This window comes from Ranitomeya imitator, chromosome 2 (assembly GCF_032444005.1).
Source record: "Ranitomeya imitator isolate aRanImi1 chromosome 2, aRanImi1.pri, whole genome shotgun sequence".
Taxonomy (NCBI): domain Eukaryota; kingdom Metazoa; phylum Chordata; class Amphibia; order Anura; family Dendrobatidae; genus Ranitomeya; species Ranitomeya imitator.
In genome coordinates, this window is record NC_091283.1 from 305,163,569 (window position 1) to 305,186,190 (window position 22,622).

General features: G+C 45.7%; 1 protein-coding gene across 1 annotated transcript in view; it reads left to right on the plus strand.

Moving 5' to 3' along the window:
* LOC138666945 (zinc finger protein 585A-like) overlaps positions 1 to 22,622 on the plus strand; it is a 101,554-nt gene that overhangs the window by 45,391 nt on the left and 33,541 nt on the right. The window contains exon 8 of the mRNA XM_069755141.1: positions 5,741 to 5,771. Within this exon, the coding sequence (XP_069611242.1) occupies positions 5,741 to 5,771 (31 nt within the window). The remainder of the gene's footprint in view (positions 1 to 5,740; positions 5,772 to 22,622) is intronic.

The following is a 22,622-nucleotide window of genomic DNA, read 5'->3' on the forward strand; positions in this document are numbered from 1 at the left end:
AAATCCTTGTTGTCTGCACCATCGTCTTAGCCAGTTGTTTGCATCAAGGATCCTGTTCCATCTCCTGGTGCCATGCCCGTCTACTGGAAGGATAGAAGAAAAAACTACCTGTGCATCCAGTTCCTTTACTTTCTTCCCCAACTCTTCAAAGTCCTTGCAGATTGTCGGTAGGTCCTTCCTTGCCGTGTCATTGGTGCCAACATGTATCAGAAGAAATGGGTGGACGTCCTTGGAGCTGAAGAGCTTTGGTATCCTATCGGTCACATCCTTGATCATCGCACCTGGAAGGCAGCATACTTCTCTTGCAGTTATGTCCGGTCTGCAGATGGCTGCTTCTGTGCCTCTCAGTAGTGAGTCTCCCACCACCACCACTCTTCGTTGCTTCTTGGCTGTACTTTTTGCTGTCACTTGTTGCTGTGTGCCCTTTTCTTTTTTGCTTGCTGGTATTGCTTCATTCTTAGGTGTGCCATCTTCATCCTCTACAAAGATTTGATATCGGTTCTTCAGTTGTGTGGTTGGTGATTTCTCCATGGTCTTCTTGCTTCTTTTGGTCACATGCTTCCACTCATCTGCTTTTGGAGGTTCTCTGACACTTTTTTCACCTTCTGTGACCAGTAGAGATGCTTCTGTTCTGTCTAGAAAGTCTTCATTCTCTTTGATGAGTTTCAAAGTTGCTATTCTTTCTTCCAGACCCCGCACCTTTTCTTCTAAAAGGGCCACTAGTCTACACTTCTGACAGGTGAAATTGGATTCTTCTTCTGGTCGATCTGTGAACATGTAGCACATGCTGCAGCTCACCATGTAGGTTGTCACATCTGCCATGTTGCTCCTAGATCCTGCTGACTTGCTGTGTGTTTTCCTTCTTGTGTAATCTACTGAGCCAAGCTCTCTTGCAATAATGATCTTTAAAAGACCTAAAGGTAAAGATGCAGTAAAGAATAGTAATAACGGTCCTAGGAGCGCTGGAAATGAGACCAAAACAAGGATTTTAGTATTGAACTACAACGCGTTTCAACAGTTAAACCTTCTCCATCAGGTGGAAAAACTTCCACCTGATGAAGACGGTTTAACCGATGAAACGCGTTGTGGTTCAACACTAAAATCCTTGTTTTGGTCTCATTTCCAGCGCTCCTAGGACCGTTATTACTATTCTTTACTGCATTTTGTATCCTCCTAGAAGGTTAACGGCTGGAGCTGCGGTGGACCTTTTTGCCTTCAATTTTAACTGTGACCCTCACAGCGCTCCCTAGTGACCGCTTTCTTTTCCCTAGAATTTCACTAAAGGTAAAGATGACACATTTCCTTTGTATTTAGGCAAAAAAAATTGTCATCTTTCACGTTTTAAAAATTACAAAAAGGAAAATGGGCTTATGCAAAAGTTTGGGCACCCTTGAAGATTTGAGTGCTCAGATAACTTTTACCAAGGTTTCAGACCTTAATTAGCCTGTTAGGGTTATGGCTTGTTCACTATTATTGTTAGGAAAGGCCAGGTGATGCGAATTTCCCATCTTTATAAAAACCTAGCCTCCTCTAACCTTGTGCCAAAAAACAGCAGCCATGGATTATTCTAAACAGCTGCCTAGCACTCTGAAAATGGTGGAGGCCCACAAAGCAGGAGAAGGCTATAAGAAGGTAGCAAAGCGCATGCAAGTTGCCCTTTCCTCAGATCAAAATGTAACAAAAAATGGCAGTTAACAGGAACTGTGGAGGTCAAGATAAGGTCTGGAAGACCGAGCAAAATTTCTTTGAGAGCTTCTTGTAGGATTGTTAGAGAGGGAAATCAGTACCCCACCACCACCACCTCCACTTGACTGCAAAAGACCTTCAGAAACGGTTTGCAGACTCTGGAGTTCTGATACATTGTTCTACTGTTCAGAGATACCTGCACAAATATGGTCTTCATGGAAGAGTGATCAGAAGAAAACCTCTCCTGCATCCTCACTATAAAATTCAGTGTCAGAAGTATGCAAAAAAAATCAAAACAAGCCTGATGCATTTTGGAAACAAGTACTGTGGACCAGTGAGGTTAAAATAGAACTGTTTAGCCACAATGATCAAAGGTATGTATGGAGTAAAAAGGACACAGAATTTCAGCAGAAGAACATCCAGCCTATCATTAAGCATGGGGGTAGATCAATCATTCTTTGGGGCTGTGTTGCAACATTTCACGGATAGAGTGAAGAATGGATTCAATGAAATTTCAACACATTCTTGTTGCAAACATATCATCTGTAAAACAGCTGAAGTTGAAAAAGAATGTCTTCTTCAAATGGATAATGATCCTAAACACACGTCACAATCCACAACAGACAACCTCAAAAAGGCGCAAGCTGAAGGTTTTACAATATCCCTCACAGTCCCCTGATCTGAACATCATTGAAAATCTGTGGCAAGACCTCAAAATAGCAGAGGAAGCAAGATGACCAGGAATTTCAATAACTGGAAGAATTTTCCAAGTAAGAATGGATGAAAATTCCTCAAACAAAAATTTAAAGACGCTAGCTGCAAAAAGTGTTTACAAGCTGTGATATTTGCAGAAAGGGTTGCTACTAGGTACCAACCATGCACGGTCCCCAAACTTTTGCATTGGCCCACTTTCCATTTTGTAATATTTTAAATGTAAAATATATATTTTTTTTGCCTAAAATTCAAAGGGAATGTTTCATCTTTAACTTTAGGACTTTTAGAGATGATTTCATCATCAACATGATTAAATGTCCACAATAACAATTATTCTGACCAGGGGTACCCAAACTTTTTACATGCCACTGTATACAATGAATTCTCCTGCTCACTCTAAGTTTAAAGGGAACCTGTCACCCCCTCAGGCGTTTGTAACTAAAAAAGCCACCTTGTGCAGCACAAATGCTGCATTCTGACAAGGTGGCTCTTTTAGTTATGATGCCTGCACACGCTGAAATAAACGTTTATAAAAAGTGCCCCCTCATACCGTGAAATGTTCCCGGAGGTGGGTCTTTCCCCCCTAATCAGACGCAGCACAGCCGTCACTCCGGACCTGTGCGCGCCGGGCGCCACCTCCTCTTGCTGCATTATCGTCTCCGGCGCATGAGCTGTAAGTACGAAGGGCCCGGAAAAAAAACTTAATGCGCAGGCGCCGGGGACGATAATTCAGCAAGAGGAGGCGCCGCCCGGCGCACAGGTCCAGAGTGACGACTGTGCTGCGTCTGGTTAGGGGGGAAAGACCCGCCTCCGGGAACATTTCACGGTATGAGGGGGCACTTTTTATAAACGTTTATTTCAGCGTGTGCAGGCATCATAACTAAAAGAGCCACCTTGTCAGAATGCAGCATTTGTGCTGCACAAGGTGGCTCTTTTAGTTACAAACACCTGAGGGGGGTGACAGGTTCCCTTTAATAACCTTCTTTAACCGTATGTTACTTTTTAGCTACTGACAAGGGTGATAGTCCCGACCCATATAGGCCACACCACTAGCTCTACTGCGAACACAGGCCTTAGCAGGGGTCTCTGGCTTTTCCCGCTAGGCTGCAAGTCCTCCTGATAAAGTCTATCAAGGCTCGCTGGTCCGCCTTTGCTTCACTGGCCCCCCTCCTGTTTGTTGTACTATGGACCAACCTCTGTACTGTACATCAGTGCTAGTAGCAACGGCCCGGCTTAATCGAGACACCAGCTCTTCTTTGGAGGCATATTCTCCCAAGTGGTATATCCTCCCGAATCGTTGGTGCTTGACCAACGGCAAATGTCTCTCTTATCCGAAATAATGAGGGCTGGTACTTGACTCTTACCTGGTGTAGTCTGGCCTATGAGTCTTGGCCGGTTCAGGTCTGGTTCTCAGGCCTTGGCTGGCGTAGCTTGGACTCTGGGACTTATCTGGCACCACACAGGTTCTGGTTCCTGATGCACCACAACCTGCTGCCTCGGGTGCTTTACCATGGCCTCGGATTCTTCCACTGCACACATCCTGTCCGTTCCTTTGCTTGATGCGAAATTTGCTCCCGCTTTGGCAGGTTGGCCTTTTATGTCAGGTACTTGTGTCATCAAAATCACATTTCCCGGGGTACCATCTAGACTCTTCCTTTCTGAAAATCTCCCGCTTCCCATCGGTTCCGCAGGGTCTTGCCTGGACTCCACTTGGCAGTCATCTTGTATAAATGCTGCACCATGCTGAGGATTCTTTCTTCTAATAGCACACACTCTTACACCACTTCTGCAGTATATATGATGCCCCTCATAGAGTATGATGACCCCCACAGTACCGCCATTCCACCACACACAGTATAATGCTCCCACAGTACTGATATCCCCCCACACACAGTATAATGTTCCCACAGTACTGTCATTCCCTCCACACAGTATAATGTTCCCACAGTACTGTCATTCCCTCCACACAGTATAATGCTCCCACAGTACTGTCATTCCCTCCACACAGTATAATGCTCCCACAGTACTGTCATTCCCTCCACACAGTATAATTCTCCCACAGTACTGATATCCCTCCACACAGGATGATGTTCCCACAGTACTGATATCCCCCCACACAGTGTATAATGTTCCCACAGTACCGCCATTCCACTACACACAGTATAATGCTCCCACAGTACTGTCATTCCACCACACACAGTATAATGTTCCCACAGTACTGATATCCCCCACACAGTGTATAATGTTCCCACAGTACCGCCATTCCACCACACACAGTATAACTCTCCCACAGTACTGTCATTCCCTCCACACACAGTATAATGCTCCCACAGTACCGCCATTCCACCACACACAGTATAATGCTCCCACAGTACCGCCATTCCACCACACAGTATAATGCTCCCACAGTACCGCCATTCCACCACACACAGTATAATGCTCCCACAGTACCGCCATTCCACCACACACAGTATAATGTTTGCAGAGGACTGCAACCCCCCACTAACAGTATCATGTTCCTACAGTACTGCCATCCACCACACACAGTATAATGTTCCCTCAATACATCCTATCACTCTCTAATGTCCCAGCAATACTACACACACAATATGATACCATCCACTGCACCAGCTTCCCCACAGCTAATTAATAAACACTTCCTCAGCCCCATTCTTGGTGCAGATACTAATGAACCCAGAGGCTATAAGATATTTAAAACACAATAGTTGGATAGTCAGGGGCGTATCATCCATAGCAGCAGCCCATGTGGCCGCTATAATGTCCATGAATTGAGAGGACTCTGTGCGGTTTGTCACTGGTCACCCTCTCCTTCCCCATCATCACAATTTCGGCGATATCCACACTCCCATGACGGTGATACTATTGAATAGATTAGTGAAGCAGGGAGTCAAAAGCTCGTGATCCACCATTCAGCCTTCGTCTGTGAGTCTGAGACTCCTGCACTGCAGGCACAATGATGTCACTACATCACACCTGTAGTATGGAGCATCAGTACTCCCACTGCACAGACTGGAGCAGCGCACCTCAGGAACAGGGTTGGGTGAGTAGTGTGTGTTTGGTTTTTTTAAATATCAGGAATTGTGGGGGCATCAAATTAAGTGGAGGGCTGTGGGGGCCATTATAACGAGTAAAGGGATGTGGTGGACTATTAGGGTCTCCATACTGAGTGGGGGTACTTATTTTGTGTAACAGACTGGGGTGGCCATAATACTGTATGAGGGGCTGTGGGGGCCATAATCCTGTGTGGGGTCTATGAGGGCCATCATACTGTGCTAGTACATTCTAAAGGAAAGCAAAGACATAATGGGATTCCAGGCAGGGAGCACAGCAGAGACAAACAGCAGGGCGAGGTCCTTAGCTCAAGCCAGGAGGCCTGATTAAAGGGAAGGTGCCTCAATTTTTAATGTTATATTTATTAATTATTATATAATCAATTAGTTTAAATACAAAATTAAATGTACAACTTTAATAGTTTCTTTTAAATGAATTTTTATTTCAGCCACTTGGGGCTGCCTTTTGCGTTTTGGGGTGTGTGTGAGAATGACACTTAGACATCTCAAATACAGCAGCCCGTGGGCATAAGAAACTGTGGTCACCATCTGATCACATCTCTTGCTTTGAAGCTGCTTCTCCTGCCTCTTAGCTGTGACCTGAGACCGCCCCCAGGGCTGTTCAGGTCACATCTGTGGGAGGCCATATTTGTGTAACTCCTAGTGTATGCTGCGGGCATAGCGTACAGACTCCTCAGTGCGATGACTGGAGCTGCTGGGGAGTGGAGGTTCTGTGTGAGGTGAGTATCTGCAGAGGTGTCGGGGAGCGGTGATCCTAGCCAGTTATCAGTATTACATTACAGGCTGCTGATCACCGCTCACCGCCTACCTGTTCAGAGCACAGCAGGGTGATCATTCATCTGCTGTGCTCTAAAACAATGAACAGGATGCAGTGTGTGGGAGCACAGGGAAGGTAAGTACAAGTGTTTGTTTTTTCTATGTATTGGAATATATAGGGCCATATACGAGGATGGGGACATATATACCAGGATGGAAGGGCCATATAACAGGAAGGAGGCCGTGTACCATTTTTTTGATTTAAATAGATTTTTATTAAGAATAAACATAAACATTACATTTTCATCCATCTTCCAATTTGTTACATACAAAGTTTCCCCATTTTCAAAGCCCCCAACAATCCCAACAACCTCCCCCGCCCCCCCCCCCCCTCCAGTGACAGCTCCTCTCCATTGGGACTTCTATATCTGGCATTGATGACTTAACTCCCTTATGACCGCTTATTCGTCTAGCAGTTTCCACCATTCAAAGGCCCTCAGTCTCCCATTCCTTTTACCTACTCATCCCAGCTGGAGCCACGGAGACCACATTTTATCAAACGTTTCTATTTTCCCTCGTCTCTTGTAAACCCCCTTTTCCATTTTGAGACCATGTTTTACATATTGCAGGAATTCACCCCTTGCAGGCCGTTCCTCCTTAATCCAGTTCCGTGCTATCACTTTCTGAGCCATATATAATAGCCTAGCAATTGCTATCTTCCAGGTGTTATCCACTCCAATTTCATCCACATATCCCAGTAGGCACACTATCGGATCTCTCGGAACCCTACATCTATACGCGCCTTCCACACGACTCAGAACCACCAACCAAAAAGCAGCCAGTCTTGGACACGTCCACATCATATGATATATTCCTGCATTCTCAGTCACACATCTCGGGCATTCAGAGTCAGCACGCAACCCTGCTTTATGCAACACTTCCGGAGACTTATAGACTCTGTGCAAGATGTAAAGCTGCGACAGCCTATACGGCTCGCTTAGTGATACTCTTGGAACCCACTCCAATACCGACTCCCAGCTTTCATTCTCCATTGGGCCTAAATCTCTCTCCCACTTAGCTCTCGCTTTTAGAGGAAAATCCAACAAATGTGTATGCAATAGATCTTTATACAGGGTGGAAATAACTCCCCTTGTAGTCCCGTCACCACATACATATTCCAATACTATGTCTTCTTGGATCCTAATGCCAGCGCCCCTGTTTTGAGCATTAAAGGCGTGCCTCATCTGAGCATATTGATACTCCCCAGAAGGTCTCAGTCCAAACTCCCCCTGTAACTGGGAAAAGGATTTTAAGACTCGTTGTTGAACTATCTGGCTAACATAACAGATTCCCTTAGCCTGCCACTCTGTCAGCACCCCCAGAGCCGCAAATTCCCCTAAATTATTATTAAACCATATTGGTGTGAATTTAGTCAATCTCGTAACCCCCCGAATCTGCCTCAATCTGTTCCACAACTTACGTATCAGAAACATAGTTGGATACACTTTCCCCAAAGCTCCCAAGGAGCCATCCTCCAAACACTGCATCACCGGACATCGGTTTGTCACCCCCCTCCATTAAGCGTTGTACCGCACTGGAGGACGCCTCCCGTGCCCAGCCCTTCAAATGCTGACTCTGGGCTGCAAGAAAGTATAATTCAGGGTTGGGCAAAGCCAAACCCCCATCTTCCTTGGGTCGCTGAAGCGTCTCCTGGCTAATACGTGGGTATTGCCTCCCCCATATCAAGCTTCTAAATAGGGCATTAATCTGACGGAATTTCCCACGTGTGATCTAAACTGGCGCGTTATGAAGGACGTAAAGTATTTTGGGCATCAGCACCATTTTAATAAGATTAACCCTACCTACCACCGATAAGTGTAACTTATTCCACGCATCCACTTTTGCCTTAAGCACACCTATGACAGGAGTCAGATTCCTATGTAAGAACTCCATAACTGGTACCGAAATCCATATCCCAAGGTATTTAAAATGAGATGCCACCTTAGGCCGCCCCTCTCCCAATGGCTCACTCCCACTCTCTCCCACACCATCTACCTTAAACAGAACCGATTTATCCCAATTTATCGTCAGCCCTGACAAGGAACCAAATCTGTCAATGATCTCAATGGCCCCTCTCGAGGAGTCATCCGGGTCAGCCAGAAACAACAAAATGTCGTCCGCATACAGCGCTATCTTTTCCTCAACACTCCCGTATCTAAACCCAGGGACCCCATCAGACTGTCGAATCCTGGCGGCCAGGGGCTCCACCGCCAGAGCAAACAAAAGAGGCGAGAGTGGACATCCCTGTCTCGTGCCTCTAGCCAACTTTATAGGCTGTGATAGTTCCCCATTTACTCTGATTCTAGCCGTCGGCGATGAATATAGCAGTTGAATCCAAGACACAAACTGCGGTCCAATACCTATACACTTCAACACCCGCCAGAGATATCCCCACTCTACACTGTCAAACGCCTTATGGGCATCCAAGGATGCAATAACTCTCTGGCCACAGTTGTCAGACTTCAACTGCAGATTCATATACAGCCTCCGCAGATTAACCGCTGTAGATCTATCAGGCATAAAGCCAGACTGATCCGGATGCACAAGGTTAGAAATAACACTAGACAGACGGGAAGCTAACACCCTGGCCAAAAGCTTGACATCTATGGTTAACAGAGAGATTGGGCGATATGACTCAGGTTTCCCCAAATCCTTATCCTCCTTCGGAATAACCACTATAATGGCCTCTCTCATAGAGACTGGGAGGCACCCTTGACACCTAGCTTCCTCCAGCACCGACTTTAATCTGGGAATCAACACCTCTCCCAAGCTTTTATAAATTTCGGCGGGCAACCCATCTACCCCAGGCGCCTTCCCATTGGCCATGGACTTCAGCGCCCGACTCAGTTCCTCCTCCGTGATAGGGGCTTCCAAGCTCTCCCTATCCACTTCACTCAATTTCGGCAGCCCTAGACTCTCCAAGAAAGTCTCTGTATCTCCGGCCAACCCATCAACCCGGGAGGAATATAAGTCCGCGTAAAAGTCCGCAAAAACCTTTATAATCTCAGATGTTTCAGATATCCTGCTTCCACCAACCGATGCTAACGAGTGGACATATGAGGTACTTCGCTGAGCAGAGGCCACCAGCGACAACGTGTGACCCACTGTTTCTCCCTCCTGATAATAAGTCACCCTTTGAAACTCCCGCTTCGCTTTTCCTAACAGAATCTTCTCCATACAATTTTGCGCTGTTCTCAACCTTTTCCCAGCCTCGGAAGTTCCCAATACTACCATCTCGTCTTCTGCAACCCTCAACTCATCCACCGCCGCCTTCTCTGCCTCCCTCGTTCTCCGCTTACACCTACTAATATCTCTAAATAATAGCCCTCTTAGATACGCCTTCATTGCATCCCAAACAGTTAGAGCATCTGTACTCCCATCATTTAAAACAAAGAATTCCGCCACCTCCTTTCCTATACATTCCAAATCAATACTATGTAACCAATTAGGATGGATCTTCCATTCTCTCCTGTTTACGGCCTGTGTCCCCAACAATTTAAACTCCACCTCAATTGGACTGTGATCTGAAAGGGCCCTCGGCAGGTAACTCACCTCCCCCACCATTGTGTCCATAAGTGCCATAAGTGCGGGCACTGTACGGCATGCCAATATGTCGATAACTGTAAATCCTTTGTCAGTAATGTAACTGGTAAAGAGTACTCCATTAAACAGTTTATCAACTGCAGCACCAAAGGAGTTATATACAGGACCTCTTGCATCTGTGGGATGGAGTATGTAGGCAAGACGATCAGGGAATTCAAGAGGCGAATCGGGGAACACGTGGGAGATGTGCTTCACAAAAGAGACACATCTGTGTCTCGGCACGTCAACCAGCTGCACAATGGACAAATTAAGAGCTTACGGTTTATAGCCATTGAAAAGGTTACTATGCCTGCTCGAGGAGGCAACTGGGATCAGTTGTTGCTCCAGAAAGAGGCCAAGTGGATTTTTTATTTAAACACCATTTCACCTTATGGCCTCAATGACCAAATTAACTATGGTTGTTTTCTTTAATTTTCTTTGGATACTTCTTTTGTTTCTTTTATTGATAGTCAATGGTCAGTGGACATATATTTTTTGTGCCCTTCCAAAATCCTCTCTGTCGCCCCCTTTTGTATGTGTATATGTATTGTCTGTTATTATTACTTATACCCCTTTTTCTTTTCTGCATGTTTGGGTTATCAATTTGAGCAAGTCCGTAGTCGGGCTGTACTTGGGCTTCATGTTTTATATATAGGCATGTGGTTATCTTCCTATAGTTACGCCACCTCAGCGCTCTAGTTGCATAGATTCTCTTTGGTTTGTTAACAATCATGGCATGACACTGGACTAGTGCAGTATGTATGTTGTAGGATTTTGTAATCTCCATGATTGTATTCAAACATGATACACAGTGGTTGGCGTTTCAAATATGTTAACCCCACACTTATGTACCACGCCTGTTTTGTAACTGTGCATAAACAATGTAGCGATGCGGCGCTTTAATATAGACCATCTATGGTTGTTAGCGCGTTTTAGTATTTTGGTGGTGGTGTCTACAATCAGCTACTTCAGGCTATCTCTAATAGGGCTGATTGGCGATCGAGGGGATTAATATTAACCCGGTAGTACCGTGGCGTTGTGATAGATATTACTTTTGGGCTGTCACTAGCAGTCTTCTGCGCGGTATAGCGTTTTGGTTTCCTAGCGACTATGACTTCCGGTCATTGGTAAGTGTTTACACTTCGTCACTTCCTGCGCTTACTCGCGTCTCGGTATCTTAGCAACGGATACCTCGGCGGACACTGGAAGTTTTTACCTCGTGCCTTTTCAGCGCAGGGCAGCGTCTTGGTATCCCGGCGACCCAGTGACTATTACTTCCGGTTTATGGGTAAACTCCCGGGTCCCGGCACGCACTAGCGCTTGTTAGCGTCCTTGTATCCACGCAACGGGGACTTCCGTTAACAACTGCGGTCTCTCCCTCGTGTTTTCTCATCGGACCCTTTGCGTTCAGTCGCCGTATTAGTACCTTACAGGTATCATTTATTAGAACTTTACTGCACTTGGGTCTTGTCTGGTTACATTTCTTTTTATTAAGTTCTTGCTCTCTTTGTTTATGATCACATGTTCTATATTAAGCATGTGATTGGTTAATCATGTCTTCCACCAGATTACTTAAGTGGACGTATTAACTCCTCCCACTCTCCTCAGAGTAACATGGAGGGTGGCAGGTTTTTTTGTCCTCTATCATAGCACTCATGCACTTTAGCTCCCAGGCAGGCAAGTCCCCTGATGATACGGCCTGCGAAGAAACGCGTCGGGACATTCTTATAGGGAGAGTGCAGGGCATGATTTTTGCTCAGGGGTAGTTGTGGACTGCCCTTGTAAGGGCGGGAGTTTGGGGACATAGGTTTATGGTTAGCCCCTTAGGGATTGACAGGGTATTGTCTCCTTACATCGCTGCTTCATGGATTTTTTTCTTCTCAGCGAACTATGGGCTACACTGACCTGAGTCACGGCAATTGGTGAGATCATTCCTGTTGTTAATATTGGTACTGTATATGATTTCTACCGCATTTGTCTTACCCCCCTCCCCGCCTGTTCTGATACCTGCCAATACTTATACACGCAAGGTTACCTGGCCTAACATTTTCTGCACTTATGTGCTTATGTCATTTACCAGAGGTATCTTGAGTATGTGGGGCAGTATATTTCACCCTTGTTTATGACTGTCCTCACCATTAGTCTATATTGATATCACCCATAAGTGATGTGTCACCTGACAGGTTACATCATTTAATACCATTATAGTTTCGTTTGTTTTTGGGGTGACACTATTTGTTGTTGTTTTTGAGTATTTTTATCTCGTACCTAATAAAGGTTATGTTTTAATTCCTACTATAGCTGTGTTCCCTCCCAACAACCGATTACCCAGCGCCATGTCAATACTGGACAGCGTAGCATGGGCCGGTGAATAACATGAATACCCTCTCTCCCCAACATGTCTAACTCTCCATAGGTCAATCATACCTATTTCACGGACATAGGTGCCAAATGTTGTAGTGTGTCCCCCCGACCTATTCAGGGTGTTTTTATTCTTATCCCAAAGATCATCACAAATATTATTCAAGTCCCCAATAATTAATAGTGGTATCGGTCCCCATCGTTCCACCCTCTCCAACACCTCTCTAATCTTCCTGCTTGAATAAGGAGGTGGAATATACATTGCCGCAATGCACACCCTCACTCCATATAATATACATTGTATCACTACATACTGGCCATCCACATCCACACATACCTTCACCTCTTCATACTGCACTCCCACCGGTACCAAGACTGACACACCCCTTGAGTACGTCGAAAAGGTAGAATGGTACCCCTTCTGAATCCATCGTCTATTTAGTACGTCCACCTCCCGTACCAAATGCATCTCCAGCAGACATATCATAGAAGCCCGTTGGTCCCTTGCATACTGCAAACTCGCAGCTCGCCTAGACTTATCCGCCAGACCTCTCACATTCCAACTCAGTATCTTAAAGCGGCCCCCCATCATGCGACTCATCATCTTTAGTTGTGTCGTTACTCCCGATCATGAGCTGTCTAACTTCCCTCACCCTCCCTGCCCAAACCCCACCCCCACGCTATCCCCCCCAATACTATACATTCTGCCTCTTTTCAAGAGTGGGGCACCATCGCCCATTGCGAACACTCTTGTTAACCTAACCCTCTCCTTCCGCCTCCCGCTACCGTTTGTAACAAAACTCGGTGCAATTCTTAAAAAAATAAAAGATTCCAACTTGTATTAAATTGCAAATGCAAAGAAACTAAACAAGCTTATAGAACGCCACAAACCCTTCCTCCCCCGTACCCAGCAGCCATTTCAGCACTCCCAGGCCATTTACTTAGTAATGCCCGTCTCTCCCCTCTAACTTTCACATCCCCATATCAAATATACAGTCAGTCCCAAATCTCTTTTCCTTTGACAGTGAAATATCCCCCGTCCAGACCACCCCATAATTTCAATCTCCTTTTCCTTTAAGCCTTTTGGCATTGAGGTCAATCCACTGGGTAGTGTCCTCCGGCGTCTGGAAAAAGTGAATTTTGTCAAACGCGACCACTCTTAGTCATGCCGGAAACATCATGGAGTATTGCACTCCCAGTTCCCTCAGCCGTCTCTTGATACCCGTGAACATCATCCGTTGTTTCTGGACCAGGGCGGAATAGTCGGGGTAGATAGCAATTCTTTGACCTCCAATTATCAAGTCCGTCATATCTCTAGCCTTCCTCAGGATAGTCTCTGTCTCTGTAATTTAGAATTTTGGCAAGCATGGTACTGGGATTCGCTCCAGGGACAGGTGGTTTCGGTGGGACCCTATGAGCTCTCTCAACCGCAAACACTTTTGTCAGCGCTGCATCACCAAAGGTCTCCAACAGCCAGCTTTCAATATACTCCGTGGGATTCCTCCCCTCAGTTTTTTCAGGGATACCCACTATACGTATGTTATTTCTTCTGGACCTATTCTCCAGATCCTCATTTTTTGCAGCTAGCTCTGATATTGCTTGAGCAAACTTCTTTTCAGCTTTTTGCAGCTGCACTGTATGATCTTCCGCAGTGCTCATTTACTTAGTAATGCCCGTCTCTCCCCTCTAACTTTCACATCCCCATATCAAATATACAGTCAGTCCCAAATCTCTTTTCCTTTGACAGTGAAATATCCCCCGTCCAGACCACCCCATAATTTCAATCTCCTTTTCCTTTAAGCCTTTTGGCATTGAGGTCAATCCACTGGGTAGTGTCCTCCGGCGTCTGGAAAAAGTGAATTTTGTCAAACGCGACCACTCTTAGTCATGCCGGAAACATCATGGAGTATTGCACTCCCAGTTCCCTCAGCCGTCTCTTGATACCCGTGAACATCATCCGTTGTTTCTGGACCAGGGCGGAATAGTCGGGGTAGATAGCAATTCTTTGACCTCCAATTATCAAGTCCGTCATATCTCTAGCCTTCCTCAGGATAGTCTCTGTCTCTGTAATTTAGAATTTGGCAAGCATGGTACTGGGATTCGCTCCAGGGACAGGTGGTTTCGGTGGGACCCTATGAGCTCTCTCAACCGCAAACACTTTTGTCAGCGCTGCATCACCAAAGGTCTCCAACAGCCAGCTTTCAATATACTCCGTGGGATTCCTCCCCTCAGTTTTTTCAGGGATACCCACTATACGTATGTTATTTCTTCTGGACCTATTCTCCAGATCCTCATTTTTTGCAGCTAGCTCTGATATTGCTTGAGCAAACTTCTTTTCAGCTTTTTGCAGCTGCACTGTATGATCTTCCGCAGTGCTCATTTACTTAGTAATGCCCGTCTCTCCCCTCTAACTTTCACATCCCCATATCAAATATACAGTCAGTCCCAAATCTCTTTTCCTTTGACAGTGAAATATCCCCCGTCCAGACCACCCCATAATTTCAATCTCCTTTTCCTTTAAGCCTTTTGGCATTGAGGTCAATCCACTGGGTAGTGTCCTCCGGCGTCTGGAAAAAGTGAATTTTGTCAAACGCGACCACTCTTAGTCATGCCGGAAACATCATGGAGTATTGCACTCCCAGTTCCCTCAGCCGTCTCTTGATACCCGTGAACATCATCCGTTGTTTCTGGACCAGGGCGGAATAGTCGGGGTAGATAGCAATTCTTTGACCTCCAATTATCAAGTCCGTCATATCTCTAGCCTTCCTCAGGATATGTCTCTGTCTCTGTAATTTAGAATTTTGGCAAGCATGGTACTGGGATTCGCTCCAGGGACAGGTGGTTTCGGTGGGACCCTATGAGCTCTCTCAACCGCAAACACTTTTGTCAGCGCTGCATCACCAAAGGTCTCCAACAGCCAGCTTTCAATATACTCCGTGGGATTCCTCCCCTCAGTTTTTTCAGGGATACCCACTATACGTATGTTATTTCTTCTGGACCTATTCTCCAGATCCTCATTTTTTGCAGCTAGCTCTGATATTGCTTGAGCAAACTTCTTTTCAGCTTTTTGCAGCTGCACTATATGATCTTCCGCAGTGCTCACTCTCTCCTCTACAACCCCTACACGTTTGTCAATCTTCTGCAGGGCTGCATTTATCTGGGCTGTGTCACCCTTGACCTCCTGTATCTGTTGGGTCAGGGACTGTTTGCATGAGGACACCAACACGAAAACGTCTCTCAGGGTGGGCTCTGCTCCTGGCCCCATGTCTTCAGATCCCCCTACTACCACCGCCATGCTGCTATCCCTGCTCCCCTGCTGTACCTCTTGTTCTTCTCCTGGGCTCTTCTCCTCCTCAGTGTCTGCTCCAGCTTCCTCCTCTGCCTCCACTGCGTCCTCCACTCTAGCGAACTGCTGGAGCTTTGCCGCTACAGCCATACGCTTCTGGCATGCAGCGTTCTCCTTATCCGCCTTCTCTCTTGCATCGGCGCCATCTTGGCCAGTCCCTGCCTCCCCGACTCCGGCGTCCTTCTGCCGCCTCCTGGTCATAATTATTGACCCCGGGGCTACCGCTGATCACCGCCGCGCTCCCGGGACTCTCCAGCTGCTAGTAAGCACCGCAAAACGCCGCTCAGCGGCGACTTTTCAGGATTCTTATAATATCAGCAGCGGGAGCGCTCTGCCGCGCGTCCGCTCACATGGACATTCAGGCCACGCCCCCGAGGCCGTGTACCATGATCGGGGGCTGTGGGGGCTGTGTACCAAGATGGAGGGACATATACCAGAATAGACGGGCCATGTAAAAGAATGGAGGGTCATATACCAGGATGGGGGCCATATACCAGGATTTAATGCCATATGCCAAGATGGGGCCATATGCCATGATGGGGGCCATATACCAGGGGCCATATATCAGGATTGAAGGACATATGCCAAGATTCGGCCTTATACCAGGATGCACTATATTGGGCCATTATACTTTGGAGCACTATATGAGCCCATTATACTATTGGGCACTATATGGAGCCATTACACTGAGGGGCACTGTATGAGGCCATTATACTGTAGAGCACTGCATGAGGATAATATACTGTGGAACATTATATGGGGCCATTATACTGTGGTGCACTATGTAAGGCCTTTATACTGTGGAGTCCTATATGAGGCCATTAAACTTTAGGACATTATGTGGGGCGATTATAATGTGGGGTAGTATAAGAGGCTGTGTATACTGTGAAACAATATATGGGGCAATTATACTGTGGGGTACTATAAGAGGCTATTATAGTGTGGGGCATTATATGTTGCAATATACTGTGGAGCACTATATGGAGCCATTATACTGTGGTGCACTATATAATAATAATAATAATAATAATAATAATAATAATAATAATAATAATAGTCTCTTTATTTATTTGGCACCAACATATTCCGCAGTGCTTTGCATACATTTTCATCACTGTCCCCGATGGGGCTCACAATCTAAATTCCCTATCAGTATGTCATTGGAATGTGGGAGGAAACCAGAGAACCCGGAGGAAACCCACACAAACATGGGGAGAACATACAAATTCCTTGCAGATGTTGTCTATATGAGGCCATTATACTGTGGTGCACTATATGGGGCCAATATATGGTGGAGCACTATATGGGACCATCATACTGTGGAGCACTATATGAGGCCTTTATACTGTGGAGCACTATATGAGGCCATTATACTGTGGAGCACTATATGAGGCCATTATACTTTAGGGCACTATATGGGGCCATTATACTGTGGAGCACTATATAAGGCCATTATGCTTTAGGGCACTATATAGGCCATTATACTGTGGGACACTGTATGAGGCCTTTATACTGTGGAGCACTGTATGAGGCCATTATAATTTAGTGCACTATATGGGGCCATTATACTGTGGAGCACTATATGAGGCCGTTATACTGTAGAGCACTATATGGGGCCATTATACTGTGGAGCACAATATGAGGCCATTACACTGTGGAGCACTATATCCGGCCAATATACACTGCTCAAAAAAATAAAGGGAACACTAAAATACCACATCCTAGATATCACTGAAAGAAATATTTCAGTTGTAAATCTTTATTCATTACATAGTGGAATGTGTTGAGAACAATAAAACCTAAAAATGATCAACATAAATGACAACTAATATCCCACGGAGGTCTGGAGTTGGAATGATGCTCAAAGTCAAAGTGGAAAATGAAGTTACAGGCTGATCCAACTTCAGTGGAAATGCCTCATGACAAGGAAATGATGCTTAGTAGTGTGTGTGGCCTCTACGTGCCTGTATGATCTCCCAACAACGCCTGGGCATGATCCTGATGAGGCGGCAGATGGTCTCCTGAGGGATCTCCTCCCAGACCTGGACTAAAGCATCTGCCAACGTCTGGACAGTCTGTGGTGCAACGTAACGTTGGTGGATGGTGCGAGACATGATGTCCCAGATGTGTTCAATCGGATTCAGATCTGGGGAACGGGCGGAAAAGTCCATAGCTTCAATGTCTTCATCTTGCAGGAACTGCTGACACACTCCAGCCACATGAGGTCTGGCATTGTCCTGCATAAGGAGGAACCCAGGGCCAACCACAGCAGCATATGGTCTTACAAGGGGTCTAAGGATCTCATCTTGGTACCTAATGGCAGTCAGGCTACCTTTGGCGAGCACATGGAGGGCAGTGCGGCCCTCCAAAAAAAAGGCCACCCCTCACCATTAACGACCCACTGCCAAACCAGTCATACTGAAGGATGCTGCAGACAGCAGATGGCTCTCCACGGTGTCTCATGTGCTCAGTGTGAACCTGCTTTCATCTGTGAACAGCACAGGGTGCCAGTGGCGAGTTTGCCAATCTTGGTGTTCTGTGGCAAATGCCAAGCGTCCTGCACGGTGTTAGGCTGTGAGCACAACCCCATCTGTGGACGTCGGGCACTCACACCATCCTCATGGAGTCGGTTTCTAACCGTTTGTGCAGACACATGCACATTTGTGGCCTGTTGGAGGTCATTTTGCAGGGCTCTGTTAGTGCTCCTCCTGTTCCTCCTTGCACAAAGGCTGAGGTAGCGGTCCTGCTGCTGGGTTGTTGCCCTACTACGGCCCCCTCCACATCTCCTGGTGTACTGGCCTATCTCCTGGTAGAGCTTCCAGCCTCTGGACACTACGCTTACAGACACAGCAAACCTTGCCACAGCTCCTATTGATGTGCCATCCTGGGTGAGCTGCACTACCTGAGCCACTTGTGTGGCTTGTAGAGTCCGTCTTATGCTACCACGAGTGTGAAAGCACATCCAACATTCAAAAGTGACCAAAATATCAGCCAGAAAGCATTGGTACTGAGATGTGGTCTGTGGTCCCCACCTGCAGAACCACTCCTTTATTGAGTGTGTCTTGATATTTCACACAAAAACAGCAATATATAATAGATTAAATGTATCACATGATCCTACCAAAATCTTGAGAACATAGCATAAGCAGGAATTAAAACATAACTTTTAATGTATAACCAAATAAAGGAATATATTAACCCCTTAGTGACAGAGCCAATTTGGTACTTAATGACCAGGCCAATTTTTGCAATTCTGACCACTGTCACTTTATGAGGTTATAACTCTGGAATGCTTCAACGGATCCCGCTGATTCTGAGATTGTTTTTTCGTGACATATTGTACTTCATGTTAGTGGTAACATTTCTTCGATATTACTTGCGATTATTTATGAAAAAAACGGAAATATGGCGAAAATTTTTAAAATTTTGCAATTTTCAAACTTTGTATTTTTATGCCCTTAAATCAGAGAGATATGTCACAAAAAATAGTTAATAAATAACATTTCCCACATGTCTACTTTACATCAGCACAATTTTGGAAACAAATTTTTTTTTTGTTAGGGAGTTATAAGGGTTAAAAGTTGACCAGCAATTTCTCATTTTTACAACACCATTTTTTTTTAGGGACCACATCACATTTGAAGTCATTTTGAGGGGTCTATATGATAGAAAATAATGAAGTGTGACACCATTCTAAAAACTACACCCCTCAAGGTTCTCAAAACCACATTCAAGAAGTTTATTAACCCTTTACGTGCTTCACAGGAACTGAAACAATGTGGAAGGAAAAAATGAACATTTAACTTTTTTTTGCAAACATCTTAATTCAGAACCATTTTTTTTATTTTCACAAGTGTAAAAACAGAAATGTAACCATAAATTTTGTTATGCAATTTCTCCTGAATACGCCAATACCCCATATGTGGGGGTAAACCACTTTTTGGGCGCACCGCAGAACTTAGAAGTGAAGGAGCGCCGTTTGACTTTTTCAACGCAGAATTGGCTGGAATTGAGATCGGACGCCATGTCACGTTTAGAGAGCCCCTGATGTGCCTAAACAGTGGAAACTCCCCACAAGTGACACCATTTTGGAAACTAGACCCCTTAAGGAACTTATCTAGATGTGTGGTGAGCACTTTGAACCCCCAAGTGCTTCACAGAAGTTTATAACGTAGAGCCGTGAAAATAAAAAATCGCTTTTGTTTACACAAAAATGATCTTTTCGCCCACAAATTCTTATTTTCACAAGGGTAACAGGAGAAATTAGACCACAAAAGTTGTTGTGCGATTTCTCCTGAATACGTCGATACCCCATATGTGAGGGTAAACCACTGTTTGGGCGCACCGCAGAGTTTGGAAGTGAAGGAGCGCCGTTTTACTTTTTCAATGTAGAATTGGCTGGAATTGAGATTGGACGCCATGTCGCGTTTGGAGAGCCTCTGATGTGCCTAAACAGTGGAAACCCCCCACAAGTGACCCCATTTTGGAAACTAGACCCCTTAAGGAACATATCTAGATGTGTGGTGAGCACTTTGAACCCCCATGTGCTTCACAGAAGTTTATAATGTAGAGCCGTGAAAAAAAAAATCGCATTTTTTCTACAAAAATGATCTTTTTGCCCACAAATTTTTATTTTCACAAGGGTAACAGGAGAAATTAGACCACAAAAGTTGTTGTGCAATTTCTCCTGAGTACGCTGATACCCAATATGTGGGGGTAAACCACTGTTAGGGCGCACCGCAGAGCTTGGAAGAGGAGTGCCGTTTTACTTTTTCAATGTAGAATTGGCTGGAATTGAGATCGGACGCCATGTCGCGTTTGGAGAGCCCCTGATGTGCCTAAACAGTAGAAATCCCCCACAAGTGACCCCATTTTGGAAACTAGACCCCCCATGGAACTTATCTAGATGTGTGGTGAGAACCTTGAATGCCCAAGTGCTTCACAGAAGTTTAGAATGCAGAGCCGTGAAAATAAAAAATATTTTTTTTTTCCACAAAAAAGATATTGTAGCCCCCAAGTTTTCATTTTCACAAGGGTAACAGGAGAAATTGGACTGCAATAGTTGTTGTCCAATTTATCCCGAGTACGCTGATGCGCCATATGTGGGGGTAAACCACTGTTTGGGCGCACGGCAGAGCTCGGAAGGGAAGGAGCGCCTTTTTGGAATGCAGACTGGTAGAATGGTCTGTGGGCATTATGTTGCGATTGCAGAGCCCCTGATGTACCTAAACTGTAGTAACCCCCCACAAGTGACCCCATTTTGGAAACTAGACCCCCCAAGGAACTTATCTAGATGTGTGGTGAGAACTTTGAATGCCCAAGTGCTTCACAGAAGTTTAGAATGCAGAGTCGTGAAAATAAAAAATATTTTTTTTTTCACAAAAAAAGATATTGTAGCCCCCAAGTTTTTAATTTCACAAGGGTAACAGGAGAAATTGGACTGCAATAGTTGTTGTCCAATTTATCCCGAGTACGCTGATGCGCCATATGTGGGGGTAAACCACTGTTTGGGCGCACGGCAGAGCTCGGAAGGGAAGGAGCGCCTTTTTGGAATGCAGACTTTGATAGAATGGTCTGTGGGAATTATGTTGCGATTGCAGAGCCCCTGATGTACCTAAACTGTAGTAACCCCCCACAAGTGACCCCATTTTGGAAACTAGACCCCCCAAGGAACTTATCTAGATGTGTGGAGAGAACTTTGAATGCCCAAGTGCTTCACAGAAGTTTAGAATGCAGAGTCGTGAAAATAAAAAATATTTTTTTTTTCACAAAAAAGATATTGTAGCCCCCAAGTTTTTATTTTCACAAGGGTAACAAGAGAAATTGTACCCCAGAAGTTGTTGTCCTATTTATCCCGAGTACGCTGATGCCCCATATGTGGGGGTAACCCACTGTTTGGGCACACGGCAGAGCTCAGAAGGGAGGGAGCACCATTTGACTTTTTGAGCGCAAAATTGGCTGTCGTGTTTGGAGACCCCCTGATGTACCTAAACAGTGGAAACCCCCCAATTCTAGCTCCAACCCTAACCCCAACACACCCCTAACCCTAATCCCAACCTGATCCATAATCCTAATCACTAACCCTAACGATAATCCCAACCCTTACCCCAAAACAACCCTAATGTCAACCCTAACCATAACCCTAATCAAAACCCTAAATCCAACACACCCCTAATCCTAATCTCAACCCTAACCTCAAACCTAACCCTAATCCCAATACACCCCTAATCACAACCCTAACCTTAACCCTAATCCCAAACCTAACCCTAATCCCAAGCGTAACCCTAATGCCAACCCTAACCCTAATACCAACCCTAATCCAAACCCTAACCCTAATCCCAGCTCTAACCCTAACTTCAGCCCCAACCCTAGCCCTAACTTTAGCCCCAACCCTAACCCTAGCCCTAAGGCTACTTTCACACTTGCGTCGTTTGGCATTCCGTCGCAATCCGTCGTTTTGGACAAGAAACGGATCCTGCAAATGTGCCCGCAGGATGAATTTTTTGCCCATAGACTTGTATTGCCGACGGATCGTGACGGATGGCCACACGTCGCGTCCGTCGTGCACTGGATCAGTTGTGTTTTGGCGGACCGTTGGCACAAAAAAAGTTCAATGAAACGTTTTTTTGTACGTCGCATCCGCCATTTCTGACCGCGCATGCGTGGCCGTAACTCCGCCCCCTCCTCCCCAGGACATAGATTGGGCAGCGGATGCGTTGAAAAACTACAGCTGCTGCCCACGTTGTGCACAATTTTCACAACGTGCGTCGGTATGTCGCGCCGACGCATTGCTACGGCCCCGTACTGACGTAAGTGTGAAAGAAGCCTAACCCTAAATTTAGCCCCAACCCTAACCCTAAATTTAGCCCCAACCCTAGCCCTAACCCTAACCCTACCCCTAACCTAACCCTACCCCTAACCTAACCCTACCCCTAACCTAACCCTACCCCCAACCCTACCCCTACCCTACCCCTAACCCTGCCCCTAACCCTAACCTAACCTTGCCCCTAACCCTACCCCTAACC